This window comes from Phalaenopsis equestris, unplaced genomic scaffold (genome assembly GCF_001263595.1).
Source record: "Phalaenopsis equestris unplaced genomic scaffold, ASM126359v1 Scaffold000686, whole genome shotgun sequence".
NCBI classification, from domain to species: Eukaryota; Viridiplantae; Streptophyta; class Magnoliopsida; order Asparagales; family Orchidaceae; genus Phalaenopsis; species Phalaenopsis equestris.
Window position 1 is genome coordinate 14,299 of NW_018165126.1, and position 26,568 is coordinate 40,866.

At 34.7% G+C, this 26,568-nt stretch overlaps 2 protein-coding genes across 2 annotated transcripts; one reads left to right on the top strand and one right to left on the bottom strand.

The window, feature by feature from the left end:
* The first annotated feature begins 4,526 nt into the window (after positions 1 to 4,526).
* Positions 4,527 to 16,812, top strand: LOC110030253. Its single transcript, XM_020732878.1, has 5 exons — positions 4,527 to 4,542; positions 4,665 to 4,731; positions 4,845 to 4,901; positions 4,998 to 5,258; positions 16,486 to 16,812. The coding sequence occupies exons 3-5, from the start codon at positions 4,848 to 4,850 to the stop codon at positions 16,600 to 16,602; spliced, it is 432 nt and encodes a 143-aa protein (XP_020588537.1). The 5' UTR covers positions 4,527 to 4,542; positions 4,665 to 4,731; positions 4,845 to 4,847; the 3' UTR covers positions 16,603 to 16,812.
* A 6,836-nt stretch (positions 16,813 to 23,648) lies between these two features.
* Positions 23,649 to 26,120, bottom strand: LOC110030249 (putative pectinesterase 63). Its single transcript, XM_020732872.1, has 4 exons — positions 25,513 to 26,120; positions 25,214 to 25,420; positions 23,920 to 24,155; positions 23,649 to 23,819 (listed from the first exon to the last, which is right to left on the bottom strand). The coding sequence occupies exons 1-4, from the start codon at positions 26,113 to 26,115 to the stop codon at positions 23,660 to 23,662; spliced, it is 1,206 nt and encodes a 401-aa protein (XP_020588531.1). The 5' UTR covers positions 26,116 to 26,120; the 3' UTR covers positions 23,649 to 23,659.
* Between the last annotated feature and the right edge of the window lie 448 nt (positions 26,121 to 26,568).

Below are 26,568 nucleotides of genomic sequence, written 5' to 3' on the forward strand. Positions count from 1 at the left end.
CCCAATCTTTAACATCTTATGGCTACTCATTATTGACTGCTCTTTATATTTTGTAATCTCGTTGTTAGAGTTGTCAAAAAATGACTCTTTATTCGTAAACGGCTCGTGTTCGACTCGCTAAGCAAACGACCGAACACGAACACATTTTTTGAGCTCGAAATATAAATGAGTCAAATATGAGTTGAACTCGGGCTCGCTCGTGTTCGGCTTGTTTACAATCAGCCTTAGTGTAAAAATTGGTTAGGCCTTCGCTTTCTCTCTTCCCTAAGAAAATTTAAAGTGTAAAAAATAAATTTTTTTTCTTAACAAAAAGAAAGAAAATAAGAAAATATTATAACTCTTTCTTTCTCTTTTTTAAATGGGGACTTCGTAAAGTGCGGGGGATATAATTTTTTTTTCAACCAGCCTTAGTTCCCGATGCCCACCCCACTTCCTATCCCATTTCACTTTTCTCGACATTATTTATTCATTTCGAAAAGAATATGACGACAAGATTTAAGAATAAATGTTGCTAGATAATTTGATCTGCATCGAATAACTTTTGATTTATTATTTATGAGATTAAGCTCATAAAATAAAAAAAATGGATTACTTCATAATTTTGGGGGTGATTGAAACTACGATACAAATGCTTTAAAATATTTTTCTTTTTTGCACACATATTTATATACAAAATAAAATAGGGGCATTTACATACATCGCATGCAATTCTTATGAGTTTTATCAATCGACATGAGGTGGCAGCTGCCATAGCTGTTGGAAGGCGGCGGCATCTAGCGGAAGTGGTGGCCGGAGGCGACAACCATCATAGTTAGCCAACTTTACGGTGCAGGATGCTAGTCCACAGTTGGTTGACATCCACAGTACAAGACCTCTCAGGTCGGGAGTTTGTATTCTCTCTGGCACAGTTGGCCTTAACGAGGTGGTACTCGAATTGTTAGGCATATTAAGGGTGGTTGGAGGCTCGTATAATAGTATCCTCTCGCCATTCGACGGGTCACTCATTTCATTTGTGTATACTCTCGCCATTCGACGGGTCACTCATTTCATTTGTGTGAGGTCATGGGTTCAAATCTCATTTCTTTCACAAACTTGAATTGTTAATTTGCCACTAGAGGTGGCGATCGAAGTTGGCCGGAGGTCGAAGGTGACCAACGACAGCTATGGCGAAAATTGGAGTGATTGGAGGTAGCTCGCAGTGGTGACACGTAAAGTTTGATGGCGGATTGGCAGTGCAGCAGTCGAAGTTGGTCAATGGTGACCGACAAAGGCAACTATCGAAGTTGGCCAATAAATGTGACCAAAGGTGGTTGGCGGCCGACAGTGGCTTGTGTTCGACAGCTGCGGTGACCTCCGGAGTTAGCTAGATGCGGTGGATGATGGTGGTGGTCGACGTTGACCAGTGGCGGTCCAACGGTGCTTAGAGTTGGTAGGAGGTGGCGGTAACAATGTCGAGGGGTACCGGGGGCTGGTATAGAACGTCTGGAGTTCGCCGAAGGCGACCTGAAAGTGGTCGGAGTTGGCTGACAATGGTGGTTAAAGGCTAGTCGCAAGAAGGGCGGTGGCGGGTGGTAGGAGGTGGCCCGGTAGGAGCTGGAGCTAGCTGGAGGAACTAACGCCAGTGGTGACCGAAGATAGCAATAAGAGTTGGCTTGAGGCAAGGACTGAAGTTGGTAGGAGGCGCCCGACTATCACGGCTGTTGAATTTGGCTGAAGGTGGCAGTGGCCGGAGACGACGGAGGTTATAGGTGGCTGGAGTTGGTCAAAGGCCAGAGCTATCTAATGGTTGGTGGATGGCTACATCAACGATCCATTAGCATAGACGACAGGCTCTTGGGAATGGATTACAAACAATCCGTGGGACGCTAGACTGTACGATGGAAAGGGGGAGTGATCGAATTGAAGGTAGACAACCACATCAATGATCCGTGAGCTAAAGTAATATTGGATATATTTTTAGCAGTATTTTTTTTGGGCAATTTTAAGCCTAAAAATAAACAAGAATATGTGAAGGTTGTCCCAACCATGCCTAGCACAATATCTGAGATCATCTTTTGTGCTACTGTGAAAGAGAAAATTCTCACTGACATTGCCTGGTAGAACAACCATGATTTTTCGTATTCTTCTTTCGCTCTTCTATAAAGAAGAAAGTTATCCCCGATTCTGCCCAGAATATTTGAGATCTTCTTTTGCTATTTTCTTTTGCACTGCAGTAAAGAAGAAAGTTGTCTAAGACTCTAGCCAACATGATATTTAGAATTTTCTATCACGCTGTTGTGAATCAAAAAATTTTCCTAGACCTTGCTTGGTTTGACATTCAGGATCTTCTCTGACAATTTTCTTTTTAATTATTGTGAAGAGGAAAGCTTTCATTGTTCATGCCCATCAAGACATCTAAAATCTTCTTTCACATGGTCGTAAAGAATAAAGTTGTCCCTGAACATGCCCAACGTGACATCTGAAATTTTCTTTCGCTATCATTTTTTGCACTTCTGCGAAGAAGAAAGTCTTACTTGACCCTGTCACACAAAACATTTGAGATTTTCTTTCGTGTTGTTGTGAAGGAAAAATTTGTCTCTGACCTTGCCAAATATGACATCCATGATCTTCTTTCGCGATCTTTTTCAGCTTTGAAGAAAAAAGTTGTCTCTGACTTTGTTCAACAGAACATCTAAGATCTTCTTTCGCGTTGTTGTGACAGAGATAATTGTCCCTTACCCTACCCATAAGAGCATCTAAGATCTTCTTTCACGAGCTTCTTGATATATATATATATATTTAATTATCTCTTAAAATTTTTAGAACTTATTTATTTGTGTAAGCTTCATAACTCTATAAAATTAAAATTGTAATATTTTATTTTATAAAAAAATATATAAGTTACAAAAACCATATATTAAATTAATTTTAACATTAATTTCATAAGTAAGAAATTGAACATATTAAACTTTATTTAAAACATCTGACTAGAACTGCTGGTCAGGCTTGGCATGAGCTTGGGTTAATCGGGTTTTAACTAGTCAAAGCGCTGAAGCCCAAATTTTATATAAAAAATCATAGCCAAGCCTGCCCACTCTATATTCAGGGCTAGCATGGGGCCCTAAAAGAAAAATCTAGATGCAAAAATTTGGATTATATAAAAAATGACTTTTAGCAAAATTAATATGTAAGAAACTTTCCGCAGCGTATTTGTGGTGCCTTCCAAATTTTGCTAACAGTCATTCAAATTTTGCTAAAAGAATTTTTTCGCAACAAAATTTATATTTGAGGAGAGTGGATTTTTGTTAGGATTTTTGTAAAAATATGAATAACGAAACACATAGATATTTAAATATCAATCATTTCTTATAAAAAAACTATACCTTTTATTAAAATTTAGTCAATAAATATTAACATCTGGATGTGAGATATATAAACACTAAATAAAAAAGAATTATGTGCTATGTATATAAATTCCCTTAAATAATTTTTTTTTTTTTTTTTTTTTTTTTTTGATCTGAGCTTTATATGGGTGGATCGGGCTTGACCATTACAGCCTTTGACTTAACCGAGTTACCTAAATTCTTATTTTTTCAAATTATGAATATATTTGATGCATCTTGTGCGTTTAAAAATAAACAACTTATCTTGAAATTAACTCACGGCCTCGCTGCCCTTGCTCTTATCAATTTTGTGCGTTTAAAAATAAATAACTTATCTTGAAACAACAACATGAGATTTAACTCACGGCCTCGCTGCCCTTGCTCTTATCAATTGCCCCAAAAAGGGATCTTAAATTTGTCCATCCATGGCCATAGCAGGCTTGGATGTCTGGTCTAAATTTGACCGCACCATCCATTTTTACGCCGCTCGAAAACGCGGATAAAATGGAATGAGAACTCGTTTCTGGAGAGTTCCTGAGGTGGAGCCGTGGAGGCTGCCTGGTTCTCCTCGAGAACCTCCGCCCTTCTCCTCCTCCCCTGCTTCTTCGAGAAATCGCAGGGTTACGTGTCAAAGATGTAAGGTTTTGCCTTGAATAGCTCTCCATATATTAGTATTACCAATCTGATCTCCGTTACGAGAGCTTCACGGGAAACCGTCTGGCTGGAAATGGCCGCCGGCGGCGGTAAGAACGGCGACTTCTATTCTGTGCTGGGTCTCAAAAAGGAGTGCTCCGACGCCGAACTCCGGAATGCATACAAGAAGCTTGCTCTGGTAACAGTCCGACGATTAAGCAAATATGTTTCTCCTATTTTCTCTTCATCATCTGCTTCTTCCTCCCAATATCTTAAAATTCTTTGACTTCTCTAATAGGGTTTCTTGCTTTATATTCCAAATTTTTAGGAACAACATCAAATCTCTGTTGTTCTCTCCAATTTTTAAGCTTCGTTGTCGATTTCAAATGTTCTCTTTCTCTATTTCTGAAATCGTCTTTCTCTTGTTGTTGATTTCTTGATAAAAGAGATGGCATCCTGACCGGTGCTCTGCGACTGGAAAATCGGAGTCTGTCAAGGAAGCAAAAGAAAAGTTCCAGGCAATCCAAGTCCAAGAAGCTTATTCCATATTCCAGTCCGTTCCTCCTTGATTCCCTTTGCTCTTAATAGTTTAAAAAAGTCAGTTTTTGTTTATCAAATTTAAAATTATAAAAAGTAATCTGTGTTCTGGTTTTCTACGATTTATTCAGTTCTATCCGATTCCAATAAGAGATTCCTGTACGACGTGGGAGTTTATGACAGCGACGATGACGAAAACGTGAGTTTTTTTCCCGTTAACTGCGACTGTAACGTCATATATTACTGTTATCCTCGTTTTAAATTTGATATACATATATTTTTTTTTCTTTCTGCTCTGCTATGCTACTACAGGGAATGGGTGACTTTGTAGACGAGATGGTTCACATGATGAAGCAGACGAAGCCCAATGTAAGTTATGCCAAAATAAACAAAAAAAAAAAAGCATACTTTTCTGATATCCGCCATTAGAGCTGGCATTATAAACCTCATAGCTTTCGTTTGCAGGATAATGACCAGGAAAGCTTCGAGGATCTACAAAAGCTGTTTATGGATATGTTTGAGGACGACCTTGATCCCAGCAGGTTTAGCTGCGGTTGGGTTCCCGCTGCGAATACGATGGCGGCTTCCTCGAGTAATGGCTATTGCAATGCTGAAACAGTTGATTGCAGCGGCGGAGGAAAACGTCGTGGCTCTGTTCTGGTCTCGGCTTCCGGCAAGACAAAGCTGCAAGAGTTTGATGGTGGATCTGCTGGTTTCTGCTTCGGGGTGAGTTCTGTCTGCTTGCAATTATATTTTTGCATTTTGTTTTATTTCTATGGAAAATTCTTATTAGAATAAATATAAACGAAGATATATTTAAAAATTTTGAAGATAAACTAAAGATGTTTAAATATATTTATATGAAAATCATAAACTAAAAATTATTCCTATTCCAAACGTGAATTTTTTAAGTTTAAAACAAAACATCTCTCCAAAAATTGTTCTTATAGAGTTATAGTCGAATTTAGGTGTTTGGCTGCATCGGAGATTTACGTTAAACAAAATTTAGTAAATCTGAATTTGTCAAATCCATTTTGAAGTAGGGAAGCTTCGAAGCCACCGATCGGAAATCCGCCTGCAACTTAGATTTAATAAATCCAGATTCATGTGAAGAAAAAGACGGAACGCCGGGAAAATCATGCAGAATGAGAGAAATATCGGTTTAATTGAGTGTTGGATTTAAAATTCATTTTTTCGGTGTTTGGCTGGATTTAAGCTAAATCCATTGTTAAATCCTCCTATCAATAGGCTACCAAACACCGCCTTAATGAAATATATAATTATTAATTGTGATTAAAAAAGTGTTGATCTTTACTCTTATAATATGTAACATATATAAATAGTTAATTTAATGATAGATATTTTATCTCTATAAATAATAATCACTATCAAAAAATAAAAAATTTAAGATAGAAGTACAATGGCTTAGATTGAAGTAGCTTTGTCACCTTGGTAGAAATAAAAGTCACGTGATCTAAAATGACAAAAAATTATCGTTCTTACGGAACAACTTCAGGAGAAGTCCTGAAGATGCGGCTTGGATGCTTCCCCATACAAAAACTTTTCTTCTACGCCGTCTTCCATTTTCATTTTTAAGAAATTATAATTAATAATTTTATAATAAGATGTAGCACAGCACATGAAATTAAAATTTCAAAGTACTCCTGAACCGAGAATGTGAAAGATAATTGTATTTCTCGACCCCATCTGATGGCCCTGGTTCATTTGAACTGGTTTGTTTGATTTTTTGAAAATCCTTACTTTAACGATAAATTTGGGTGTTTCTCGACTCAACCTTGGCTTTGTTGGTGAGTGGGGCCAAAGCTGAGCAGTCTGACGTATCCCAGACGTTTTTTCTTTTGTTCTTATAAGTTTGATTATTTTTTAGGTAAGCATTACTTGCCAAAATTGTCAACTTGGACAGTGTAGAAAGTGACAACTAATTTGTGGTTGATAGTAATCAATGCATGTTGATTTTTTTTAAGGAACATTTAGATACATATCTCCCAATTCACATGTATTTACTTATTCAACACATAAAATTTTATATTTATATTTATAATATTTTGGTGTTATAGAAATACATATTTCTCTGTTAAATAGTTTGCAAGTGTCATGATATATTTGATGTGGTGTTAAAGATTTGAGTTTTATGCATGTAAAAGTGAAAGTTTAGGTGTTAGATGTATAAATATATAAGAATTGTTTGGTATGTATGTCAATGCCCCGCTTATTATTTTTGGGAATACTGTTTGAAGGGGAAAAAATCACTTTGAATTGACCTGTATAATTTTTTGTAATTTTAGATTTTTTTTGGGTGGGTACCGTAAAATTAATTAGCAAGTACATAATTTACTCATTTACTTATTATATGTTAAGTAAATGTTGAAATTTAGGATGTGTAATGGCATCACACTATTATAAATATGGATTTGCAGATTTAGTGCTTTTATCGTTAATTTTTGAAAGCAATGTTTTTATGTAATATTAAAATTTTGTATATTTAAAATATAAGATTGAACTGCTTCTATTGATACTATTATCAACTAAATTTAAAGTGCGCGTTGAATTTGCTTTCTTTGTCTTAATGACTTGTTATTCTTAATAATTTGATTGCTTTTAATGCAAATGCTGAGATTTGATACTTTATTTTAAAATATCGTGTTAGTTTTGTTAGGTGTTTTTTTAAAAACAAATTTCAGTTTTTCATCCCTTGGATTAATGTTTGTACTATTTAGTATTATAGAACTTATATATTGAATAGATTTAAGCCTTAATATTCCTAGGTAAAATTTTCATAGCCTAACTTAATGACAACATTTACGAGGGAGATTTTTCAGAAAATTGCTATGTATGATTTTTAGCCATTCTTTTTAAAGCGGTTGAAATCTTTGAAGGCAAATTTTTGCGGGGTATTATTTTTGGCTCATGTTTTGAAAATGATATTTACGTGTAATTTTATGATAGCAAGGCACTTTTGATCCACAAGCTGTATGTAGCATGAAGGCATAAGAAAACTTGAAAGAAGCACTGCAGAACTTCCTTTAGATATTGAAATGAAGTCAAGAATCAATTTTATTTTCTACTAAGGATGCGCTAGGGTAAAGGTTATGTGGTATTTTTGTTGTAATTTATAATTGATAGACTCGTCAACTCATCCTTGAGACATGTGTGTTTTGGTACTCTATTTCAAAGTGTAGAGAATCAAGCCTTATTTCATGATTTATGTTAGACCATTGTGCCCTTGGCGATGAATCGCTTAAACTAAGAAGGGTTACTTAAGTTATACATGAACTTTTTAGAGAAATGATAATTTATTTATCTATGATGGAATCATTGTTTGTGAACCTCAATAACCACATTAGTGCTAATTTGGGCCTCAACATGGTGGATCATTGCAACATAATTGTGAGTTTCATACATTTGGGCTGATTAGAATTGGTTAGGGTGGAATTCTCCCATGAAGATCCTTCAAAGATGCTTGGAATCCTCAGTTGGATATCTAAGTAATTTTTTAATGTTTCTCCATCATTTTGAAAAGATGTCATGGCAATGCAAGGAGACTTTGTAGTTATTTCTTGATTTGCAAAAGAACTAGTTGATAAAAAATTGATAAAAAGTTTATCTAGTTCAACGAGAGCATCATTGTAGTTATGAGCAAGGGAATACAAGTGCGTCCCTTAAAGTTTAATGGGAAGAATCTTGCATAAGAGTGAGTGTGAGGTACTTCGAATATATATGATGTCTTATTGTAATTAGATTGTTTGTAAGGTTCATCAGAGCCATAGCCAATTGTAGAACTTTGAACATGTGAGGAATAGGATGATTTAACTTGTGGGTGAAATCACCATTATATGGAGGCAATTTAACTACCCCTTCTATATCTATAATATGTTTCATTGTTATTAGGTTTGCTTGAGGTGGATTGATAGAGCTAACCGTGCCAACAAGATCACCCTTCTTTGTGTTTTGGTGGTCAAGGAGGTGGAAAAGCATTGTTTTGATGGAGGGAAGTTACCACAAGAGTATTATCATGGTGACTACCATTATTATGCGTGAGATGGGATGGTCTATTCCTGTTTGACAAGACCTCATATGAAAGGAATGATTTCATGTTGTAATTCCTCATTCATTAGACATAGACCCAAAGGGTATGAATAAAATTGCCCTCAAGAGCTGTATACATATTCTTCATTATATAAGGAAGAGTTGTAATCCTACTATTTTGTACTTGATTAACACAACAATCCCTATTCCGGTTTGAAGGAGAGTGAGGTCTACTTATTAGTCGAGTTAGCACATTTGTTTACCTTTGAAAATGATGTTTAGACAGAGATTACTTGTAGACCTTGGGTTGTCATCGATATTTAGTTGATTATTAAGGTTGGGATGATTTTTTTTGGAGGACATCGAACTTCAATGCACCTTTGAGAAAGCTGTTTAGACAGAGTTTGTTGGTAAAATTTAACTTTATACATGAATGATAGAGATGTTTAGCTGATCAGTTAGAATGGGATGGTTTTCTCAAAATGAAATTGAGCATAAATGCGCTAATAATTGATTTTTAATTAGTTGAGATTCGAGCAAGGTACCATCTTTAGCATGGGTTTATTTCATGCCTACAAATAGCTGAGAAATCAATGAACATATTGGAGGAAATGTCTCTTGGGAAGAGATTATATAAAGCCCAAATCAATACCGGAGCTTGAAGGCAGGAGAAAACTCTATGGCAACTCAACGGATAAATAATGAAATGAAGTCAAGAGTCAATTTGATCACCTCCTTAAATGGTGTTTATATACTATGGGATCAAAGTTACTTCGATATCTTTGTTTTTGGTGAAGTGCACATGGGATGGATATATCACCACATTTAGGGATATGTATTACTTTTAAATGTCTCTTATCAATGACATATTAGTTCTCCGATCGATCTAGAAATAGAGAAGTGCTCAAATATGTAGCACATTGGTTGTTTAGAAATAAAGTAAAAAAAATCATAGTTTCTGGTTCAAGCTCACCCTGCCTGAAAAATAGAGAATAAAGCCATTTTGATTTCAAATTGATGGTGGATTTGGATTTTGATCATCAGATCTTGGTCAAAACCTTCAAATCGTTGCCAGATTCTATGAATCCTGACGTGATATAATGCTAGAGTTATGGTATCATCATTATTTAATCACACTCTTGATGCATGGACATCACTGAAGCTCATATTTCCTTATCATAGGTTTACTCCACATCAGTAAATAAGGTTGCATCTATAGATATTTAGTGCCAATACCCAATGGCCAATAATAGCAAAATATTTATCAATATCGAAGTTTTGTTTAGTATTTTTGAGCATTTACATACAAAGCACTCAAATTTTTAATATCACGCTAAAAATACCACTATTAACTGCTTTTAAAAATTTAAATTCACTATTTTCATACATAGGTCTATCACAATAGTATTATAAATATAAATATTAATTTTATCATGTCAAATTTTAATATTGTATGTCAATTTCCGTAATATTTTTTGTTGGGCTCATTAAGTTTTGGGGTGTTATTTGCCTTTATTTTTCTAATTTTGTAATACAGTGTTTCTTTTTTTGTAGAACACAACTAATTTCATTCATTCGTCAATAGTTATCCATCCACTCATCCCTGCACCTAATAACCAATGCAAGTTGAGCAGTGGCGTTGAGGAAAACGACTTGATTCCGGTTTCGGCTTTATACGGATTCTATTTTATCTTCCCATTTGCAAATTGTTTAATATGACGAAGACAATACAGGCTAATCTATTTAAGTTTATTTATTTATTTTTCTATGTAGCCAGTAGTCTTTCTTGACATAGTGCTATAGGGTTATCCGAATATTTTAATACAATTAGCATATAAATTATTTAATATTCTTGTTTTTTAAGGTGAGGTAAACCTTTTACTCTTATCTAGAATATTTAAACTAAAAGTATACTGCGGGCCAGGCTATAGCATGACGGATAGAAGCAGGTAGGGCGAATTGGGCAAAGGAGAGCTTAGGCAGATGCTGACATATTTTCCAACCTTGGACCGGCACAGTGAATAATTGCATACCGGGCAATTTTTTTTTTATGCAGAAGCATTTGGTGAACTGCATCCGCCGGATTTTATTTTGCCAATAAAATTTGGTTGGTCTTTGAGATTCTGCCCTATCCGTATGCGAGTTGTAGGAAGGTTCATTTTGTTGAATACAAACATTATATTTTTTAAAAGGTTAATATAAAATTTATTTTTAGACTAAAATTAATTAATCTGGTTGATATTTTTATAGTGTGCCAACGAGAGGCGTGTATTTGCTATAGTTTAGCCATTTGAAGTTGATACAATTAGCATATAAATTATTTAATATTCTTGTTTTTTAAGGTGAGGTAAACCTTTTACTCTTATCTAGAATATTTAAACTAAAAGTATACTGCGGGCCAGGCTATAGCATGACGGATAGAAGCAGGTAGGGCGAATTGGGCAAAGGAGAGCTTAGGCAGATGCTGACATATTTTCCAACCTTGGACCGGCACAATGAATAATTGCATACCGGGCAATTTTTTTTTTATGCAGAAGCATTTGGTGAACTGCATCCGCCGGATTTTATTTTGCCAATAAAATTTGGTTGGTCTTTGAGATTCTGCCCTATCCGTATGCGAGTTGTAGGAAGGTTCATTTTGTTGAATACAAACATTATATTTTTTAAAAGGTTAATATAAAATTTATTTTTAGACTAAAATTAATTAATCTGGTTGATATTTTTATATTGTGCCAACGAGAAGCTTGTATTTTCTATAGTTTAGCCATTTGAAGTTGGGATGATGAAGAAAAACCTTAAGAATAAATAATAAATTAAGTTGTTAGGTATGACTCATATACCATATAAGAAATAGATCCTGGAGCGGAGCAGAATGAAGCGGAAACATCTGTCCAATCTGGGGAGTTTCGTTATGTGGGTTGGGGGTGCAGGGGTAACTCTCCGCGGTACGGTACGTGGGTAATTTGGTAATTACATATTGTATTCAAAGTTTATATATATGTCTATTTCTAGCCCTAGGTTTTTATTCTGTAGTCTGTACTTTTTTTTCTGAATTGAAGGAAAGTCGTTGCTCTGCTCCCGAGGACGTAGACATCTTTGTTGAACCTCGTAACCCTCTGCGTTGATTCTTTTTTCTGCATTAGTGTTGATTCTTGTGTTTCTTTGTTCTAAATTTCTCAACAAGTAGTATCAGAGCGAAGTTATAGGGTATAGAGGAGAAATTTCGGCGCAGGGAAGAAGAAGATTTAGCAGAAAAGGTTCGGCTAGGGCTTCAGAGTTCGACGAATTGCGACAGTTCGTCGGCGAAGACAAATGTTCGACGTTCGACGCAGGAAGAGCAGACGAACCGCGACCCGGCGTACGACACCCCTTCTTTTGCGACGAGGAGGCGAGAGAGATTTGCCCGGTTTTGAGCAGTTCGCGAGCAGAAGATCGAATGACAGTTTCGATCGAGGAAGAAGTTTCCACGCTGCTTCAGACCAAGTGTTCTTCATGCAGGCTTCGGCGCGACTTCTTCCGTGATGCAGAGGGATTCGCGACATCGCGACCAGGCGACTTTGTCCAGGTGGAGTTCACGAGGACAATTCAGATTGCGACGATGAGATATGCTTTATGTTTCATCAACTCAGTTTATGGATGCATGAATTCTTCATTCAGGATTCTCTTATCACATAACACCTAGGAGTGAGTGATTTAGATGATCATAAACACTGCAATATTGTTGATATTGATGAAATCAGAACTAAAATGTATGATGACACTGTTAGAACATTATGTGATGTCAGACATATTCCACATTTGAAGAAGAATTTGATTTCCTTGGGCACTCTACATAGAAATAGTTTCATTCCTAAGATAAATAAGGATGGGAAAATCATCAGAATTGTTAAGGGTGCACTGACTGTGATGAAAGGAATGTTAACTGCAAGTAATATCTACAAACTGTTGGGGAGTACAGTTGTAGTTGAAATTCATTCTGTTGAGTCAGATAAAAATAAAACAAATATATGACATATGCATCTGGGTCATCTTAGTGAATGTGGGATGACTGAATTGCATAAAATAAAGTTGTTACATGGTGTTAAAAGCTGCAAACTCGATTTTTGTAAGTTTTGTGTTCTTGGAAAATAGGCTAGAGTCAGTTTTATGACTAAAAAACACAAAATTGAAGAGATTCTTGATTATGTGCATTCTGATGTATGGGGCCCAATTAGAGAATTGTTATTGAGATGATCTTTGTATTATGTTACATTTATTGATGATTTCTCCAGGAAAGTTTAAGTGTATTTCTTGAAACAGAAATTTGAAGGTTTCTCCAAATTCAAGCTGTTGAAAGCTGAGGTGAAGAACCAAACTAACAGAAATATCAAGTATTTAAGGTCTGATAATGACATAGAATACACATATTCACAGTTTCAGAAATTTTGTGAGAAGCATGAGATTCAGAGACATTTTTAGTGCGCAAGACTTCACAGCAGAATGACATTGCAGAAAGGATGAACAAGTTCTTAAGTGAGAGCAAAGTGCTTGAAACTGAATGCAGAGCTTCCTAAAAGTTTCTGGGCTGAGACTGTGAATATGACATGCTATCTCATCAATAGATCGCCTCGGGCATCATTAGGTGACAATGTTGTAGAAGAGGTATGGACAAATAATCCGATTAATTTTAATTATTAACGAATTTTTTGTTGTCCTGCTTATATGCATGTACCTTGAGATAAAAGATCAAAACTTGATGCAAAATCCAATAAGTGTATCTTTCTGGGCTATTAAAAAGGTGTGAAATGATACAAGTTTTGGGATCCGATTGCAAAGAAGATGATGATCAATAGAAATGCAGTTTTTGATGAACAATCCATATTGCAGCAGAATTAAGACAATATGCAAGTGAACAGTTCCAATTCAGATACAGTGCAGATTCATCTAGAACAACATCCAGTAGCAACTGAGATAGAAGTTCAGAACCAACACCTGGTGATTCCAATACAGATAAATTGCAGAATTAAAATCTAGCTAGAGATAGACAGAGACACATCAATATAAAGACCTCTTAACAGATTGAGTTATGAAAACTTGATCTCTTGTGTACTTCTCATCAGCAACGATGATCCAATCACTTTCCAATGAGCTATCACCAGTCAGGAGAAAGAGAAATTGATGGGTGCAATGGCTGAGGAGATGAAGTTTTTGCAGAAAATTTTCATATGAGAGCTAGTTCAGTTTTTTGAGGGAAAGAAGAATATTGGGTGCAAGTGAGTGTACAAAAAGAAACCAGTAGTATCAGAAAAAGAAAGAGAAAAGTTCAAGGCTTGACTGGTAACAAAGGGTTTTTCATAGTAGAAGGAAATAGATTATGATGAAATCTTTTCTTCTGTGATCAGACATAATTCAATCAGGGCAGTGCTTGCTTTAGTAACTATTTGAGATTTGCATCTGAAGCAGATGAATGTTAAAACTGCATTCTTGCATCGTGATTTAGAAGAACAGATTTACATGAAGTAGACAGAAGGGTTTGCTCAACTTGGACAGAAACATCTAATTTGCAAATTAAAGAAATCGTTGTATGAGATAAAACAATCTCCAAGTCAATGATACAAGCATTTTGAATCCTACATGATTCAGATTGACTACAAGAGATGTGAGTATGATTGTTGTGTCTATATCAAAAGCCTCGATGATGATTCCATTATTTTTTGTTGCTGTATGTTGACAATATACTGATTGTTGCAAAGAATATGCATGATGTCCTTGGTTTGAAAGCTTTATTGAGCCAGAAATTTGACATGAAAGACTTGGGTCATACAAAGAAGATTCTTGGAATGAAAATTCATCGGGATAGAGGCTCAAAACGACTATATTTATCTCAACGAGGCTATGTTGAGAAAGTGCTGGACAAATTTGAGATGCCCAAAGCAAAGCCCGTGAGCACTCCATTGGCATATCATTTTAAGCTTTCGTCAGAACAGTGTCTGAATACAGATGGGGAAATAGAAGACGTGACAAAGGTTTCATATGCCAGTGTAGTTGACTGTTTAATGTATCACCCTGATTTGGCTCATGCTGTTGGTCAAGTCTGCAAATACATATCTAAACCTGGAATGTGATATTGGGAAGCAGCCAAGTGGATTTTTAGGTATTTGAAGTGCACTGTAGGACTTTAAATTATTTTTGGCAGTCACCATGATGATCCTTCAGTTGTGGGGCACATGAATTTAGATTATGCAAGTGATTTGGATGACAAAAGGTCTAGAACTGAGTATTTGTTTACTCTTGGTGGAAGACCTATATGTTGGTATCAACAATTCAGTATAGTGTCATTATTTGTAACTAAAGCATGAGTACATGGTAGTAGCTGAAGCTGCTAAAGAAGCCTTATGGCTTCTTTAGCTAATAAAGGAACTAGGTGTTGAGCAAGGTGGAATTCAGTTGTATTATGATAGTTAAAGTGCTATTTTTTTGGCTAAGAACCAGGTGTACCATGCAAGAACTAAGCATATTGATGTCAGGTATCACAAGATCAGAGAATTGATTACTTATGGCGAGATACTGTTGCAGAAGGTTCATACTGATGAAATTGCAGTTGATATGTTGACTAAGTCAGTTACTATCAACAAGCTCTTGCATTGTTTGGACTTGTTGAATGTTTACAGTTGCTAGACCATGGTAGCCCAACCCACTTCGGTGCATGTGAGAAACTCCAAGGTATTTTCTTTCTCCTAAGGGGCTGAATATTCGCAAGGTAGAGATTTGTTAGGTATGACTCATATACCATATAAGAGACATTTCCTGGAGCGGAGCGGAAACATCTGTCCAATCTGGGGAGTTTCATTACGTAAGTTGGGAATGTGGGAGCAACTATAAATTACATATTGCACTTCAGGGTTATATATTTGTCTATTTGTAACCCTAGGCCTTTATTTTGTATTATGTACTCTTTTTTTAAATTGAAGGAAAACCGCCGCTCTACTTCCGAGGATGTAGGTATTTTTGTCGAGCCTTGTTAAATCTCTGTGTTTTCTTCTGGATTTGTGTCGATTCTTGTGTTTCTTTGCCCTAAATTTCTCAACAAAAGTCATTAGGAATCATGTTTATTTTTTTGGTTTATTGTTTTTATTTTAGATTTTATGTTAACAGAGTATATTGTTTATATTTTTTATTTTAGAAATAAAAAAAATAGATCAGCTTGTTTTTAAAAATATTTTTAAATTTTTTAACAGTAAGAATACATGTTTTTTAACATAAGAATAAAAATAAAATTCATCTTAACCTGTATTCTGTACTCTTTTTTTGAATTGAAGGAAAACCGCCGCTCTACTCCCGAGTATGTAGGCATTTTTGTCGAGCCTCGTTAAATCTCTGTGTTTTCTTCTGGATTTGTGTCGATTCTTGTGTTTCTTTGCCCTAAATTTCTCAACAAAAGTCATTAGGAATTGTGTTTATTTTTTTGGTTTATTGTTTTTATTTTAGATTTTATGTTTGTTGAGTATATTGTTTATATTTTTTATTTTAGAAATAAAAAAATAGATCAGCTTGTTTTCAAAAATATTTTTAAATTTTTTAACGGTAAGAATACATGTTTTAACATAAGAATAAAAATAAAATTCATCTTAACTAGCTGCAGAGTAGAGAATGATAATCTATTTCTCACTACTTACGTTTTATTTTATTTTTTTTATTTCTTCATTGCTCACTGATTTTCAAGGGCTTGTTTGGTTAAATTCTGAAACATATTTTGTGGAAAACAATGAACTTTTCCAAACACATCATTTGAATGAAAATTGTTAAAAATCAAAATTAACTTCCAACGCTATAATATTTTCGTACCTCTCTCAAAATGATGCTATGTGGAGATCAAATGAGCATTTGATGCGGAGGTCTTAATGTGAATTGTGTGTTGTGATGACAGACCAACGAGGCAATGCCGTCTTCGGTTGGCAGAGGAAGCAACAGGAGGAATGGGAGAAAACAGAAGACATCATCGAAGCACGATCTCTCTTCCAATGACACTGAGATTTCTGCTTGAAATCCGACGTTTCAATTTTAATTATAATTGCATATTCTGTCTTTCCTTCGTTTAATGTGTAGGTGCTAAGGGGGAAGCTGCCAATGTTGAATTGTTGGGTATTGTTTTGATATCTCCATTTAAACATTTGGTGTTTTCCAGTAGACTTCAACATGGGTTATGATTTGTTGTTTGATGTGTCTTACTTGAGTCTTATTTGTAGTCTGTTTCTGTAATTCTTTCTGTTGCATTTTTTTTCTGTTTTTTCTTAAGAAATATATATATTGGAGGAAGCTTCAATTGTTGAGTACTTTAATGCGTTCAACTTTCAACTTTGTTAAAATCAAGTTCTACGGTTTTATTTGGAAGATTTACAATCATAACACTAAATTTTTATGTATTCACATATCTGACATATAGACTTCAAATTTCACTACCAAATCACTTTACTCTTACATGAAAAAATGTATTTTATATTCTAAAAGTTAAAAATGATGACATTTATGATGCGATATGATATATCTGGGTGGCATAAATGTAGAAAGCATAGATATGTAAATTCAGTGGTATGCATGTAAATGTTCCCTACTTGTTTTCATTACAATCGGAAAGCTGGGATTCTATTTGGAAGGAGATCAGCAGATATCATAAATCACTCAGCATGAAGCTATATAACAATAGATTTAAATCCCAAATAAACAATAGATTTAATCCTCAGAATGAAGTTAAAAGCCAAAATAAGTGACTTGAATGTCTTTGTGGAATATATTTTGGAAGCACTTATATTTTGGACAAGCAGCACTATGAAATTCTAAATGTTGGCTTCCAGAGTATTTATCCACTCTTCCTCAAATAAACATCTAATGTTAAATTAGCATATATTGGGTTATGAGAATTTATCCTTTTTTGTGATGATTAACCCTTGAGAATTTTAGCTATTGATGAAGTGATGATGATTACATAAATGAAAATATTTGAAAGCAGAACAAAGTTACAAAATTTTTGGTACCAGGAGAAACTTGATCTCCATGGGATTGCTAGATGAAAACATATCATGCTATTTTTAATGTAGTACTTGCAAAGTGACAAAATATGTCTTTATGATTTCTCCCGGCAACAAGACATGCATACTCAATTTAATTTATAACATATGAATGGTAGGAGCTATCACCAGTACAAGGCAAATTAAAAGCTCCAATATAAAATGCCAAGTCATATAAGCAAACTAGGCCTCCAACTTTATGTAGGGGAAAAGTTTGCTAGAGAATGGGCTTAAAATAAAATGCCTATGACAGACAATGGATAGGGAGCATAACTATGTAAAGTAAAAAGTTATTATATCTTTCGAATGACATGAAGAGAATGGCACAATAAACTCCATAATGAAATGGAGTTGTTGAGAGTATGAATATATCTCTCAATTAATGATTAAGAACAATGAGAGCATATCTACTACAACAAAATTAATCCCTTACTACTTAATCTTCAAAGAAAATTAAAAATAACTTATGAAAAAATTTAGTTGAAATTTGAACAATAAATTAAAAAACTATAAAAATAAGATACTAGATTGGCAGTCCAATAAAGATCCAAGTATGTGAAAGTGATCAATAGCAGTATCGATATGGCTTATCCATTTGTAGAAAGATGGACCAACACAATGGGTCTATTCGTCGGTAATAGGAGTTGTTCATCTCACCCAACAACATTGGAAAATAGGGCAATCTCCACAACATTACTTGGGAGAAAAATTTAATTAAGAATCTCGGCTACTTTTTGTCAGAAATTTACTGGCATTTGAGCTTACTACTTAACTGACAAGCTCCCTTTCACCTTCTTCTTTTTTCTTCAAGTTTCATATGATAGCCCTAATCAATTGCCATATTCTAATGACTTCAGACACTTCGCTGATATCTAATGTGCTAGATTTATATGCAAATATGAACATAATTTGCCTTCAACTTTTGACAAATTAAATTCAAGTTTTTTTTCAAAGATTATTTATTTATTTTTCATGTAAGTTTCTTGTTTGAGATTCTGTTTAATAGATTGATATAATTGTGATAATTGTGTTTCAGATAAAATTTAGTCTCTGCTTTTATTTTTGATTTATATTATTATTATTTTTAATTTAATTATATTGACATATTTACATAAGTATATATATATATATATATATATACACATGTAATTATTGAATTTGCATACTTTTTAAATTAATTTTTTTAATGCATGTCGTAAGCTATTCAGTTACTTGTAAGTATGTTTTGAATTGCAGGTTGAAATGAAAGAAATATACCCATAAAAACACACTATTCAACAAGAAAAAGTTGAAGGTGAGGATGAAGAAACACGTGAAGATTGGTATGGAAAGAATTAAAATCCAATGGTCGTAAATTAGGAAGTATGTATATTAAAAAAATTAATATTATGTAACATAATTTGGAGAGATATAATTATAGAATCCTTCTATATTGTGAAATCTAATTTTAGAAGATCTAAATATATGATATGTTCTATATTTAAATTTTTTTCTAATTTGTATACCCTAATCCTCTTATTTATATAAGAAATTATGAAGAAATTATGGGTGTTGAGTTGTAACCCTAAATCACCCGATTTTTCTTTTCTCTGCACTCGATGATAGTGGAATAACCTCCCCGTGGACGTAGGTAGATTTGTGTTGAACCTCGTAAATTGCGCTATTTGGTTGTTTTTTTTGTTGTGTGCACTTGTTTTTTGCATTATTTTGCACAAACATTGGCGTCAAGGACAGATCAATGATTTTGGCCACGTGTAATTGTGATTCTTAGGAAGTTGTAGGTGCAAACAAAGATTGGTGCAAGTTAGGCTACAAGATCTAGTAAAGCCATGTTTGATATCATATTGTCAGACACATCAACATCCATCATGATGGTGGAAAAGATAACTATTCATCAGGTGGTTATGCATCTTGTCAAGATCAAAGTAAAGAAATTTGACAAGAAAATAAACTTTGGCATGTAGCGACGGGAGGTTATGGATGTGTTATACTCTTAGAATATGAAAAAAAATGTTGATAGCGATGAACATTTTGAAGAGATGCTTGAAAGAGATTAATTGAAGATGAACCGAAGTGCTTGTGGCATAATCTGAAATTTTTTATCTCAGGAGATCAAATATGTGGGACTTCTGTAGGAAAATGGTGGAATACATTGGAGAACAAATATCTCATAAGAGCATGAAGAATCATCTCCATACGAAGCATCGACCCTACATATTTAGATGAGATGTGATGTTACTATTGATGAACAATTGAATGATTTTCTAAAGCTTTTGATATATCTGTTAAATTTGGATAAGAAGATTGGAGGTGAAGAAAATATATTTCTTCTATTGAATTTAGTTCTCGATGACTACGAAATCTTCATGATTACACTCATTCATGGGAATGAGGTCTTGAATTTTGGCGAGGTGACTACGATTTTATTGAATCACGAGTTCCGTCAAAGGGATAAGGAGTCTGCAAAGATAAAGTCAAACAAGACACTTATAGTCCAACGTGACATATCTGAGAAGAAAAGTGATTGGGTAAAAAAGGTGGCTGAGACACTATTTCTCCAAAGCAGAGCATTGTTTAGAGTTATGACGAGGCAAAGTCAAATGTGTCAATATTTACATTTTTTCACAGTTTATATATAATTGATTTGTGTTAAATTCTAGACAAAGGTGCTATCTATTACATTTTCCCCAATCGAGGGTGGTTTTGTACGTATAAGAAGCTTGAAAGTGATGTAGTGAATATGAACAACGATCAAGTTTATCATACTATTGGCATGAGGAGCATCTTTATCGGGATGCATGATTGTACTGTGAGGGAGTTGACTAATGTTATGCATGTTTCAGATATTAGAAAATCATGTTCTTAGTTAGGGCCTCAGGGACCAAAGGCAACAAGATAGTTATTAAGGCAAGAGTTCTGAGGATTTATAATGGAGCACTGATCTTTATGAAGGGAGTCTATCATCACAATCTTTACTATATTGGGGGTAGTAAAGTGAATGAAATGAAAGATGTTGCTTATAATTTTTCTGACACTACTATTTTGCGGTATACACGGCTAATTCATAATGTATAGACTTCACATTTGGCTTTGTTGAATCAATGATTCATCGAAGGAGCCAACACCAGTAAACTTTATTTCGGTGAACATTGTGTGTTCGACAAGAGAACATAGGTATCATTTATTAATGTCATGCACAGTACAAAGATTTTCTAGACTTTTGTTCATACAAATGTTTGGGGCCTAAAGAAGACAACATCATTCAGCGGGCGACAATACTATCTCTTTCATCGATGATTATTCCATATATATCTGGGTGTAAATAATAAAGCGCAAGAACGACGCGTTGGAGATTTTCATATCTCAGAGGAGTGGATTGAGACTCATACTAATAGAAAGATCCCAGATATTGAGGCTCAGATTGATAAAAATATATGTTCTTGTAAGAGTGCTAAAGGGCTGGGATAGAGCATCACTTCACTAATCGAGAGACCCCACAACAAAAAGAAGTGGAAGAGATGATGAACCCGACTTTAGTGGAGAAACTTTGGTGTATGTTGTCCAATGCTGGATTTAATAGTCTATTGGGTTGAAATCATAAATAATGTTTGTCACTTAGTGAACTGTCTGTCATCTGTAGTTATCGGAAGGAAGACCCAAAAAAAAATGCAGTCGTGACATCCAGCTAGACAGCTTACTGCCACGTGTATAATGATAAACTAAAATCATGAACAAAGAACGTGATATTCATTCGTCGGCTTTTCATTTCTCTCGACCGACTGATAGTGAAATTACCTCTCCCCGTATATGTAGAAGAATTTGTGCCAAGCCACAAATGTTGCACTATATTTACTTGTTAGATTATTGTGTGAACTTGTTTTGCGCAACAAAAGTTAGTAGGGTAGTAACAAAAAAAAGAGGGAGATAATTTTATTTTGTGTTTATTATGAACGGTAATACTATAATCCTTTTCTAATTTTATTTTTCACTTTTTTGGTACAAAAATGATACACTGATGTTCTTTTTGACTTGCCCTTAACATATTTCTAATATTTAATAATTAATTTTCTCTGTTAAAATATCCATATTTATATTTTCAGGTTATTGAATATTATATTATTTAATGGAAATTTCTAAGGTTGATGTGCTATGATGATTTGGACAACTAACTTTGCAGTAAAAAATGCTTCCCTTTTTTTTTTCAAATCTTTTTATATAGTTTGTATTTATATATAACGAGCAAGATATTTGTCATTTTATTATAAAACTAAAATGACAAATACAATAGTAAAATAATATTTTTTATTTTTTTATTTGTCATTTTATTATAAAATTAAAATAACAAATACAATAGTAAAATAATATTTTTTATTTTTTATTTCTCATAATTGCTCATTATATTTATCATTTTATTATAAAACAACCTTAAATTAATATTATTTTCTCTCTTTTATAATAAACAAGTCAGCTCGTCGCAGACAAGCTCGAGCTCGAACTCAATAAAATTAATCAAACTCAAGCTCAAGCCAGGAGTGACTCGAGCTCTACTCGACTAAATTACACCCCCAGTTCTACTGGAAAATTACTGCAAAACAATTCCCTCAAAAGCCCAATGAACTATTTAGTCATGCTCAATATAGTCTTGGCGGCTGTCTGATAAAACACGTAGAGAAAAAATTCAGAAGAAATTAGATTTACTAATTTTAGTATTTAGAAGACATCATTTTTTTTCTGTCTGATAAAATTTAAATTAAATTCATCAGACAACATTAAATAGGGCTTTGTGTGATTTTCTTTTTTCCTTTTTTTAACGAAATATTAGAAGCATTTTTGATAATTTTATTTGATGGAAAATGGTTTATGAAAAAATCCTCTGGGACTGTGATTTATTCATGTATTTTAATTAATTTTTGATATTTTATAGTAAAATAATAACTATCAGTAGCGACAATGAGAAACAAGATACCAGAAATTCGTTATTTTCTAGCTGCAACATACTCTTCTCAAATTCTTCCACCTGGATGAACTAAATGTTGGAGATATACACTAGTTGTTGTGGTATATATATAGAAATAAACATGAGGACGATCTTTCACGAAGCGAAAAAATATAACGAGAAAAATTTACATCAGAAAACAATAATACAACGGAACACACAGATTTACGTGGTTCGACAAATTGCTTATGTCCATGGAGTTGCAAGAAGATTTTACTACTTGAGGAATTTGCACCAGTCGATCGACAAGAAGATTTTACTACTTGAGGAATTTACACCAGTCGATCGTCTTGACTTACAAGATGAATCTCTCACTTCGTTGGTCTCTCTTCTTCTGTCTTTGTCATTCTCTCTACATTGAGATACACCGAAGAAACTGTATACCGAGATACACCGAAGAAGATAAACTTACAAGTTAAATAAAATCTAATTTCTCTTCTGCCACAAGTCACCAAGAAGAAGTCAAGGGAGAATAATCTTCTTCTTCTTCTTTCTTCTTCCTTCACAGGAAGGAACTAAACCTTGCACTTCTCTTCCCCTATTCCGTGGAAGCAGAAACTACAGAAGAAGAACACAAAAGACAGTGCAAAATCTGAAGGAGAGCCGTGTGTGCTCCATATTCTTCCTCTTTTGTTCGCAACTTAAAGAAACCTTCGCGGGTGAAGAAAGGCGTCGTTTCATGAACCTGGAGGCAGAAGCAGTTCGCGAAACCGCAGGGTCGCAGTCGCGACCTTTCGAGGGAGTCGGGAGCGGGCTCGGCGGTTTGCGGGTTTCACGATCGGGAGGCGGGAGCGGTTCCTATCGGGCTCCACACTAGCACTAAAATAATATAACAACAAAGCAATGTAATTTTTTATTTTTCTTTAATTTGCGAAAATTGAGAGCAGAACTCAATTTAAATTAATGTAGAATGAGGTCAGACTTGAACCAAATAATAGAGAAAAGAAAAAATTTACAATTTGCAAAAAGCACCAAAATCAGATGCTTAAAAACAAAATAAAAATCCTGAACTCTCATTGTGATCACAGAAAACATTGGCTTTAAAGCTGCGGCCGCGGAAGAATCCATGTTTTTCCCCTGATGAATGTCATGCTCAAGAAAGGCTTCGCTTGCTTATCTGTCAGCAGCTTAGCATAACTGACTCTTTTGCTCGTAGAGGCTCCTGGCCCCGAGCACTTATACTCACCATAGAATACAGTCCTACAATATCAGCCAAAAAAGACATAGTCAAAACTCATATCTTTACACTCAATGACACCAAATTAATCTGAACAAGATAAGTAAATAGAATGAAGCTTACCCCTGTCGTTCCTTGAATCCCCTATCATCCCAACCTCTGGGATTAACCACACTGTCCATGTAAGTATAGGCAAAGACTACTCTTGAGCTCTCCTTCCACGCCCTGCTCAGAAATGCGCTGCCCGTGCCTGTTACTTTACAGTGCACAAAAGCGAAGCCGCTCTTGTCTGCAATTTTTGATCTTGCCTGTGCGGTGATGTAAGTGATTCCATTGGCCACAGAGTTTATCACGCAATTCTGGATTTAAGAAAATTAGTTTAGTTTCATACTGTATTTGATGCTTAGCAGCTATTGACCTTTCCGAGTCTACTGAAATAAATACAAACTGTTAATGTTAGAGGCTCTGTAATAGACCCATTAATGCTAGAGTTCAGACTTTGCCAAAAGTATATCTTTGTTGTACTAATAGAAGAAGCATAAAGATTTTAACTTGGGTTACTTCTTATAAAAGAGGATTAATAATTAATTTAGAAAATGAAAAACAGTTTTAAAGGGATATTTCTCTGAACATTCTTTAATAAAATGGAGTCACTTAGACTCACGTGTCCACAATTTGCTGAATTTCAAGAGTTTTGGAGAATTGTAAACAAATTTTTTCTCAAAAACTACTTGCTCGCCTTAGCTGAAGTTTTGAGTATAATGATTTGAAAGAGGAGTGGTCATTACCTTATATTTAAAGTTTTGGTGATTTTTAGGTGATTGAAATGTAAGATTTTAAATTTAGCTGGTGAATCTGCTATATTTAAAATTATGAGGAGTTGATATGTAAATCACCCAAAATTATATGCATCAAAAACTCCATAAATAGGTTAAAATTTTTAGGGCAAGTACATCCTACATTATATTTAAAATTTTGAAAAAGTTACACAATTCTTATGTATTTACATATCTAACATCCAAAATTTAACATTTACAATTATAATACCATGACATCATAAACACATACATGAAAAATGCATTTTTCACTTAAAAAGAAAACAATGATAGTGGTATTTTTTATGTAATGTTAAAGATTTGAGTCATATGCATGTAACTATGAATGTTTAAGAAATAGATATGTAAATACATAACAAATATGTGCTATGTATGTAAATGCCCCTAAAATTTAAAAAAAAAACCTCCCCAAAAATGTCCATTTCATCTTTTTAACAATACCAGCAATGTATTTTGTATGGTTAATATAAATGTACAAATTTACAAAATTACAAATGAGAAGTATTTGGCTCAAGCATCCTATTTGTCGGCATCTTAAAAATTCCAAAAAAATGCTATATGTTGAGAAATTTTGAACTTACAAGATAGATAGACCTTGCATTCCCGAATATGAAATCAACCGTTCCTTGAATGAAACAATCCTTGAAAAAGTGTCGGCCTTTATCATCACAAAGTGTGTCTTGATATCCCAAAAACTTACACCTGTAGAAAGCAGCCTTATCGCCGGAGATCCTCAACGCCACCGCCTGAGCTCCTTTCACTCCCAAAACCGGAGCTGGTGCCGAGTTCTAACCCAAAAAGAAAAATAAATAAATAAAAAAACTAAAATATTAACGATTGACATAACCTCCCCAACCAATGTAAGCAAGCAACAAATTACCTCAAAGATAATATTGCTTGCAACAAAGTAATGCGATTCCACAATTACGGAAGCACTGTCCAAAGTCCCGTATTCAGCCGCCGTGCCGGCGAACGTTATTGTAGGCATTGCTTTCGGGTCGCCGGAAAATGTCACGAAGGGCTTAGTCCTTTCAATCTTAACTTTCTCCCTGTAGACACCGGGGCCAATCCGGATTACAACTCTTTGCCTGTTTTTCTGAGGTATGCTGTCAATTGCATCAGAAATTGTCTTAAAATCTCCTTTCCCATCCTTCCTCACGGCTATAAACCGCGGGTGCTTCTCGGCCAAATGGAGCTTGGCGTCAAGTCCTGCGTTGATACCTCTGGACTGAAATCCATTGGGGCTATCTGAGATCCGTTGATCGAAAACGGCAGAGTTGGGATGTAAAATGGAACCAACGGCGGTGGGGGATATGATGGGAAGAAGGAAGAGAGCGGCGAAGATGGCCATGGAAGCTGGAGAGTTGATGAAATTTGCAGGAGGTTCGCTCATGTTGAGATGGTTTGTGAGGAGAGGGAGTGGTGAAGTAGAACTAACAAAACTATCCGTATTCTTAGCTTTTGTGGCGATCATGGATTTCATTTGGCCGTTACTAGGTAATGGGCACGATGCGGTTTGGAATTTGGGGTATATTTAAGCTTAATTAATTAACGCCTCCGTTGGTATTCTGCGTTGCATCTTTCGCTTTGGTTCTATTTGGTTCGCAGAAAGAGATTCGGGTGTACTCTTAGTGGTGTATATTGTTATATCATCCAATAAGAAATAGTTTCTTTTTTTTTTTTGAAAATGGCATGAGAATTAGTTGTGGCATCGTGCATGGTGCTCTGTTTTCCGGCTGACATGGTGCTAGCTATCATTGCCGTTAGGGCTGTTTGAAATGAATAAAAATCTTTGTTTCTGTTTTAGTGGGAAGTAATTTAATCTCTATCAATACTTATGAGATAATCTATTTGATCAGTTTAGCGAAATATTATTTGATTTTATTTAGCTGATTAATAGCCTGAGTATGATTATATATAAACACATGGATAGAAA

Coding starts and splice junctions, on each gene's coding strand:
- LOC110030253 (XM_020732878.1), top strand. CDS start 4,848: ATGGGTGACTTTGTAGACGAGATGGTTCACATGATGAAGCAGACGAAG. Junction 4,902..4,997: donor TGAAGCAGACGAAGCCCAAT/GTAAGTTATGCC, acceptor TTTCGTTTGCAG/GATAATGACCAGGAAAGCTT. Junction 5,259..16,485: donor CTGCTGGTTTCTGCTTCGGG/GTGAGTTCTGTC, acceptor TTGTGATGACAG/ACCAACGAGGCAATGCCGTC.
- LOC110030249 (XM_020732872.1), bottom strand. CDS start 26,115: ATGAAATCCATGATCGCCACAAAAGCTAAGAATACGGATAGTTTTGTT. Junction 24,156..25,213: donor ATGCAAGGTCTATCTATCTT/GTAAGTTCAAAA, acceptor TCTTAAATCCAG/AATTGCGTGATAAACTCTGT. Junction 23,820..23,919: donor GGATTCAAGGAACGACAGGG/GTAAGCTTCATT, acceptor CTGATATTGTAG/GACTGTATTCTATGGTGAGT.